The sequence below is a fragment of the Eucyclogobius newberryi genome, unplaced genomic scaffold (genome assembly GCF_026437365.1).
Source record: "Eucyclogobius newberryi isolate DKJ021-1_F unplaced genomic scaffold, fEucNew1.0.hap1 SCAF_18, whole genome shotgun sequence".
Classification (NCBI taxonomy): domain Eukaryota; kingdom Metazoa; phylum Chordata; class Actinopteri; order Gobiiformes; family Gobiidae; genus Eucyclogobius; species Eucyclogobius newberryi.
In genome coordinates this window covers 25,795,446-25,803,484 of record NW_027315812.1, presented here as the reverse complement: position 1 = coordinate 25,803,484, position 8,039 = coordinate 25,795,446, and the positions used below count along the sequence as shown (strand labels likewise).

At 37.7% G+C, this 8,039-nt stretch overlaps 2 protein-coding genes and 1 non-coding gene across 4 annotated transcripts in view; all 3 read right to left on the bottom strand.

Moving 5' to 3' along the window:
• Positions 1 to 5,496: 5,496 nt before the first annotated feature.
• trnaw-cca (transfer RNA tryptophan (anticodon CCA)) lies at positions 5,497 to 5,568 on the bottom strand. Its single transcript has one exon. It is a non-coding gene; the product is annotated as a tRNA-Trp (tRNA).
• A 371-nt stretch (positions 5,569 to 5,939) lies between these two features.
• On the bottom strand, positions 5,940 to 7,554 carry LOC140364811 (cullin-2-like). Of its 2 annotated transcripts, none has more exons than XM_072451182.1 (3): positions 7,440 to 7,554; positions 7,246 to 7,383; positions 5,940 to 6,582 (listed from the first exon to the last, which is right to left on the bottom strand). In XM_072451182.1, exons 1-3 carry the CDS (start codon positions 7,503 to 7,505, stop codon positions 6,451 to 6,453), a joined length of 336 nt encoding a protein of 111 aa, XP_072307283.1. In that variant the 5' UTR covers positions 7,506 to 7,554; the 3' UTR covers positions 5,940 to 6,450. The 2 variants fall into 2 exon arrangements, with proteins under 2 accessions (XP_072307283.1, XP_072307284.1); XM_072451183.1 differs by having other exon boundaries at positions 7,246 to 7,362.
• A 226-nt stretch (positions 7,555 to 7,780) lies between these two features.
• The window catches only part of LOC140364346 (metabotropic glycine receptor-like), a 50,572-nt gene continuing 50,313 nt past the window's right edge, over positions 7,781 to 8,039 (bottom strand). The window contains exon 6 of the mRNA XM_072450441.1: positions 7,781 to 7,788. Within this exon, the coding sequence (XP_072306542.1) occupies positions 7,781 to 7,788 (8 nt within the window). The remainder of the gene's footprint in view (positions 7,789 to 8,039) is intronic.

Here is an 8,039-nt window from a genome sequence, read left to right as displayed (position 1 = left end):
TTTATTAATGCATTGAAAAACTCTTTGTATTGTTTCATTACTTCCAAAGCGTTTTTGGATTAACCCACACACCCTTAAAGTGAAGCACCTCACCTACTCACAGTGACACGAGGCTTAATGCAAGCATACTAACATACTTAACAACAAATCAAGAAACTGTATGAGGGGAAAGTAAGGACATAGACTGTAGGTGTCGGGACATTACCAGCTCTCTGCTGAAGTAAAGGGACAGGCTACATCTTTATCTTTGAAACACAGTCAAGTCACTTCAATGTTTTGAGCATTTTACAATTGGTTCCCCATGTGCTTTATGAATAGTTGTGTGCAATTTATATTTCTAATTGTTCACGAGGCTGTTGTAAATGCAGACAGTAAAGACACAGTGTGATAATGGTATACTGTTATCTTTATTTACAAGTTGCAGAAGAAAAACTGAAGCTATCTTTCTCCATCGTTCTTCCTTTTTCCAGCCATTGCATGAAGTCAGCTCAGCTCAACACGAGAGGAAAAGCTGCAGAGAAACAGAGACAAAGAATGCACAATTAAACCTTCACTAATACGAACAGGAAAAGTTTTGCTTTGGTTAAATGACTAAAGTGTTAGCTGCACACGTAAATCTAATACAGTATGTCTGGAGCAGTGGTCTCCCTCTCGGGGACTTTGTTTTGGTTGTAAGATTCTATGAAAATGAATCATCAGAAGAGTTTGGAGTATTTGACTTCAAATTAGTACAAAGTAATGGTCAAAGAAAATTTGTCAAATACAAGTTATAAAAGTATTGAAGTATATGAAGTTGCAGTGCAAGAAATAAAAACGTTCAAAATAATTGCATATTGTCAACATAAAACTTTTGTCACTTGTAGACTTAAAGTGGGAAGTACTACTCAAGAGTAGTTACACAAATATTATGCACACTAATATTATTCATGTAGGAGTTAAAGTGTATAAAAACTACTTTGGGAAGAATAATTGAATTATAAAGTTATTTGAGTAAATGGTAGTGAGTAATTTCTTCATTATACTTCAAGCTGACTAGTTCTGTGATTAGTAACCTCTGGGGGCCCATTGCAAAGCTTTAGGCACTCCAAGGTTAAAATGTAAATATGTATATAGAAAATGAATATACATATTAGAGGGTGTAGTTTGTATAGTGTGGAGATGATGTGGGCCTGCACATGTAGGATACAGAGCAGCAGGGCACAGTCAACAGGTCACAGGCTTGACTTCAACACATCACATATCAGAGAAAATCCTTTTATAAATGCATTTCACTGCTCTGCAAAACGTTAAGATCCTTGGGGTATGGATGGAGAAAAAGAGGGTTGGATAAGAGAACCATTATTAGTCCGCCAATGGGTAAACAACACAACACAGTCCAACAGCAATAACAAATATTAACTTGTAATATAAGCACTGATTCACTGAAAAACATGTATATTTATATATGTGTGTGTCTATATATATATATATATATATATATATATATATATATATATATATATATATATATCAAATTAAAGTCTTGAAAAACCCCAAAACATATTTTGAAATTTGTTTTATTTTTTTTAAAAATATATAAAATTGTTTGAAAGTAGTTTTGTATTGGAAAATCCCCAAAACGTTGTTTAGAGGTGGTTTCATTAAGAAAACCCCCAAGACAGTGTTTCATAGTGCTATTTGTTGTTTTGCATTGCTCTTATTTTGAAAAACCCAACTTCAGTGTTTTTAAGTGCTTTTATTTTGAAAAAACCCAATTCATTATTTTGCAGTAATTTTATTTTTGAAAAAAAATCTAATTCGTCGTTTTAAATTACTTTCATTTTCAAAATCCTAAATGAAATGATTTACAGTGCTTTCATTTTGGAAAAACGTTTTTTTTTTTTTACAGTACTTTATTTTGAAAAACCCAATTCATTCCCCTGTGGTGCTTTCAATTTGAAAAACCCAAATTCGTTGTTTTGAAGCACTTTTATTTTGAAAAACCCAATTTTGTTGATTTTTATTGCTTTTATTTTGAAAAACCCAAATGTGTTGATTTCCAGTGCTTTTATTTTGAAAAACTCTAAATTGTTATCTTAGTGTTTTTATTCAGAAATTAATACTTGATGTATAGTACTACTACTGCTTTCCTGCCTATAGTACCACTATGAAGGATTGGAGCCCCAAAACATTGTTTCACAGTGCTTTTATTGTTTAAAACCCCAATAAAAAAATTTAACAGCGCTTTTATATTGAAAGTAGTACTTCTACTGCACTGTGTGGGACTGGAGATGTTGCAGTATTGGTTCCAATGTAATCGTTTCTAAGGTCTGCTTGCATTTGACTGTATCTGTAATAAATTGCATTGATTGTTCAACAGGCTTTTATTTTGAAGGTAGTACTTGATATACTTCTACTGCATCACTGTTATAGCCTATAGTACCACTGTGAAGGAGTGGAGGTGTTGAAGTTGGATACGGTGTAATCGTTTCTCAAGATCTGCATGCATTTGACTGAATTTGAATACCACATCTGTGTAAAAGTACTACATCTGTGTAAAAGTACTACGTCTGGGTAAAAGTACAACATCTGTGTGGTACTGATTTTTGTAAAGTACTAATTTAGTTATTTGCGAAAGCATTTTGAAGTGTGGAAAGTTGAAACTCTGTTAAAAAACAAATGTTAAATGAAAAAGTACAGAGGTACACCTGTCAAAAGTGATAACAGGCAACTGGAACTATTTCAAACAATATTAAAATAAATTGCACCCGAGAAAGCTAGACGCTGTTGCCATGATGTGATGTCATAAAGCCGTCTGCCCCTATAAGCAGAGGACAGAAGCTCCGAGTCATTTGCTGACCGCTGCTCTTGTGGAAGTCTGAACCGACTGAACACGATGGATTCTCTCAAACCAAAAGACTTTGGAGGAGAGCGTGCGATCCAACTGGACATTGCTGACCGCTCCAGAGGTGTGGACCGCTGCTTCAGAGGCGCTGACCGCTCCAGAGGTGTGGACCGCTGCTTCAGAGGCGCTGACCGCTCCAGAGGTGTGGACCGCTGCTTCAGAGGCGCTGACCGCTCCAGAGGTGTGGACCGCTGCTTCAGAGGCGCTGACCGCTCCAGAGGTGTGGACCGCTGCTTCAGAGGCGCTGACCGCTCCGGAGGCGCTGATCGCTTCAGAGGCGCTGACCGCTGCTTCAGTGGCGCTGACCGCTCCAGAGGTGTGACCGCTCCAGAGGTGTGGACCGCTGCTTCAGAGGCGCTGACCGCTCCGGAGGTGTGACCGCTCCAGAGGTGTGGACCGCTGCTTCAGAGGCGCTGACCGCTCCGGAGGTGTGACCGCTCCAGAGGTGTGGACCGCTGCTTCAGAGGCGCTGACCGCTCCGGAGGTGTGTCATTGCGCCTTCCTCCAGAAATAAAGACAGCTCCAGGATCCCACGTGAAAACCAGAGAGTGGTGCCACGTCCTGAAGATTCAGCAGTTATCAAGTCAACCACCGTCCAATTTTGTCCCGTAACCAAGACGATGACGGCGCCACCGGAGCCAAAAGAGCAGAGGGGATCTTCACACCGCGGAATCCAACTCCAATGAAAAAAACGTTCATTGACCAAGGCAGGAGATCGCTTCTGGTTCGAGATGCCGGACGATGAGTCTGATGACGACATCTACTTAGGCCACTTTGCTAGTGCTAAATGAGGATTTCAAATGAAGCTTTTTTAAATCTAGAATATTCTTCTTTTCATTTAACATGCTTTATTTTGATCAAGGATTATTTTATGTGTTTTGTGTGTTATGTGTTCAACAGGGCGCTCTTTTTTATCTGCACTTTTACCCTGTATAAATGAAATAAATACATCAAATTAAGGTTTTGCATCCGAGAAACTTCTTAAACACGGATTAAGTTGTATATTTTGTAGTGTTGAAGTTTTTTGAGCCACTTCCTTCTGCGTTCAGGTTGAGATGAATCTTAGTTGTCTGGGTCTGATGAAGAACATGCAAACACAGAGAACATACATGACGTAGACATGGCAGAAGGTGAAATGTTGCATTGTCGTGTGAACATGAGACAAAACACAAAAGCTTGTGCAAGAAAGAGTTTATTTAGCACGATTCTGAACTCACTTTAGAAAACTACAGACTGTAATTCAACACAAATCATCTGGTTTTATACCAGTCCTAGATCATTGGTTCTCAAACTGTGGTTCTGGTGGTACAGAGTGGATTCCTTTGCATTTCAAATATATTTTCTGAAGATAAAGTCAATTTATTCTGCAATTTTGTCTTCTGCTTTAAAACTAGAAAAGCCTTTGTCTTCCTTTTAGACCTCTCGTTCAGCCCAAAGAGGAGTTTGTTTAAGCCTCAAGATGTGGACAGTTTCTTATTGGACAACATGCTTCACTCGTCACTATTGGCTTTTTGGATGTAGAAGCTGCTTGAAGCTTGAAGCTACTAAAGTTAGCTTATTCTTGCTTTTGTTTTAGAAATGATAAATATACAAAATATCAGCTCATTGAATTACTTCATCCAATGTTTTACATCATTTATGTTAGTTTTACAGGTGAAATGGACTGAACTGAACAGGACATGACAAAAAATACTGTAAAAGCTGTACTTTTAGTCAGGTCATGAAAGCAGTACTTTGACCACTTCTGGGAAAAAGTTCTCAAAATATTGCACACGCCATTTAATAGGTTGAAGGAGAAACAGTACCACACACTGCTTGTATTAAGTATTGTAGGATTCAAATTTGGGAGATACAGACTTGAATTTGAAAGAAATTAAAAAGCACAAAATTCTTGACATGTTGTATAAATATAATGTATATGAATCAAACAATTCTAAATAATAAAGGAATAAAGAGAAAAGTGAAATGGAACATAATGCAATTTCAATGAACCACAAAATATCACAAAATATAAAATTATTTTGGTGAATAAAAAGCAATCGGGCCATCAATGCTTGGTTTAATTATATTTACTATTGTGTTTTCCATCATTTGCTTAGCATTTGATAAAGGCAAATTATTTAGGTTTTACTGGACAAATACTTACAAATATGTTGACCCCACAATACACACAGTACAAATATATTACATTCTCTATCACAAATCACAATTTTAAAGAAAGGAAACAGTAAACTAAGTCACTTTTCTCTTCTGGAAATTCACATTTTAAGGGTCTGTGCCGGTTTTAGGAAAATAGCACCACACGCTGGACTTATACGGTATTGCATGTATATATTTCGGCAAATAAAATCATGAATTTGGAAGAAATAATAAATGTAATAATATTTTTTATTATGACATGGTATATCAATATTATGTAAATGTTCTTGTTTTTATTCCTATATTTTTCAGGTCTTAGTGTGTAAAAGCCAGTCTTCCTTTACATCTCACAAGCTCATGCAGTTTAAACATTTATCAAGTCCAAATGATAAAACTTTGCATAAACGGCGTATGTCATTGATATCTTCTCCATGTGAATGTTTGTGAGGACATTTACAAAACTGTCCAAAATATGACCCCGACGTGATTTGAACACGCAACCTTCTGATCTGGAGTCAGACGCGCTACCGTTGCGCCACGAGGTCGGTGCCTACACAAATCACAGATATAGTTTATAAATGATAAAGCGGGAACGTTCATATTGGACTGTTTTGTTCCTAAAGAGCGTGAGGTTTGTGGACAGAGAAGCGCAAGTGGACGTGGATGAGCGGTGTAAAGAAGCGCTCAGACTGTTGCGTCAGGACCATGGACAGCGGCCACGCGCAGGGTTTACGCAGACTTACGTTTAGAAACCATCTGCGTTCTACAATTATTTTTTGACTTTTTTTTCAGGCATTTGAAACCAAAAAATCCACAATCACATATTATAATAGGCCAGTTTACCAGGTCCTGGAAAACCCTTAATCCACTCTGATGAATAGAGAGAGCTGAAAGTTTAAGAACTCAAAAGAGACCATTTTACATAAAAGCTTCAGTGTTTATTTGATTTCTTTGACAAGCAGCAGGATGTTTGTCACCTCTTTACATTTGAAAGTAGATACATAATTCATGATACCAGTTTTATTACAATATTTTTTCCTAACTGGAGTACATTTAACAAAGAAAGAAAAATAAACACACAATAACTGCAAACGTGAGTAAAGAAAAGTCTTAATCAATATGTCTAGACCCCTCCTTTGGAACAGTATCATTTCATGTCTGTGCTAGTATGTTTATCGCTCTTTCCTGGAGGCATTTCTGTCATCTGACGCACAGGGCGTGGCACTGGTGATGTAAACGTGTAGCTTCAGGGGCTTTGGGCGCTTTGGGGGCGTTTACAGAGATGTTACTGGCCTTCTGGGGACCAAGTGATTTCTGTTTGAAGGTGAGGTACCAGGCCTGCTGTGTAGAGTCACTTGCACATGATCAGGGCAGATGTAGTATTACTGTGTTTGTATTTTGAGTGGGAGGGGAGGAGGGGGAGGGGTCTATGCCACGTAGCTGTACTCGTCTGCAGAGCTCTGGCTCCTCTCGATGTACTGTTTGTCTATGAGCACCTCAATGCACTTTTTGATCATACTGATACTGGGGTTAAAGCGGGCTTTGGACTGGTTGATGACCTGTGGGAAACAAGAGAACAAGACAGTTCATGGTCAATACAGAGTTTTGTTGCAGCTGAAAGTGGGATGACAGAGTCCTGAATATAAAAGTGTTGATGTGTCAGTTATAATTACAGGACTAAGACCAATCACCATGTCGATAAACCAGAGTGAAGTGACGTTTTCACCATGGCCTGGTCTGTACATAAAAGAACGTCTCCTCAAAGAAAAATGCTGTCAACCTTGAGTTAAGACCAAATCACAGCTTCATGAGCCCGTTTTTTGTGTGACAATATTTTATGGCTAAACTGTACCAATTTTGAGAAATCTTTATGTTACATTTGTCGTAACTACAAATACCTCCGTGATAAAAAGGAAACACACAGTAGCTGATATTTGATTATTATTATTTTTCTTTATCTATTTTTATTACCGGCAGAAGTAGTATTAATTAAACTTTTTTTTTTCAATAACAGCCTGACCATGAATGATCACTCTGTAAGTAAAGGCCTATCATTTTTATTAAACATATTAAAATAGGCTAAATTCATACAATGTAATACACAATACACATGTTTGACACATTCCATCAGAAACAACATAATACTGTGAGTAACCCGATATCCTGGATGTACATGTATTGAGTATTTGATTGTACTTGTGTGTGTCTTGTACCGTACACACCTCCTGGATGAGAGCGTTGTGCCGGAGCACCTTGCGGGCCTTCATAATTCGCACTATAGCAGCTTGTAAATACATTTTGCGGTCCTCGTCTACTGCACTCCTCGTCTGCTCCATTTCCTGGAACAAAATGACAAAATCCTGGTCACATTTCTTTCTCTAGAGTGAATAACGAGCGGAGAATGAAGAGTCCATACCTGTGGCGTGTCTTTCTGCAAGGACGTGGTGATCTTGAACTTTGTCCGTTTACTGGTAAAAGTCATATTTAGTGAAAATGTCGACTCTGTTTCGATATCCTCCTGCGAAACACGAAACAAATGACTTTTATAAATCTGTTTGTCCCAATACAATACTAACTAAAGTATTACAAAGTGTACATGCAAGTAATGCGGCTATTCAAATGTGGACACTATTAAACTAAAAATGCTAAAGTAAAAAAAAAAATCCCCAGTGTTTTCTTTAGGCATTAGAGTTGAGGATACAAATTAGGACAGTACTCAAAGTATTAAAACTTTCTAGGACTTGGCCAGGAGATGCGTCATGATACTTTTAAACAACATACATCTTTTATAACTTGCCGTGTTTTACACTTTTTAACCTGCTCACTGCTGCACTAAAGCTGGACTTGTTGGGCTGAAAAGGTGACTTATTAATTGGACAAATGTATTCTGACATAAAAGACATTGCTAACAGTAACAAAACGCGGTAAAGTAACATAACGCAGTAAAGTAACATAACGCAGTAAAGTAACATAACGCAGTAAAGTAACATAACGCAGTAAAGTAACATAACGCAGT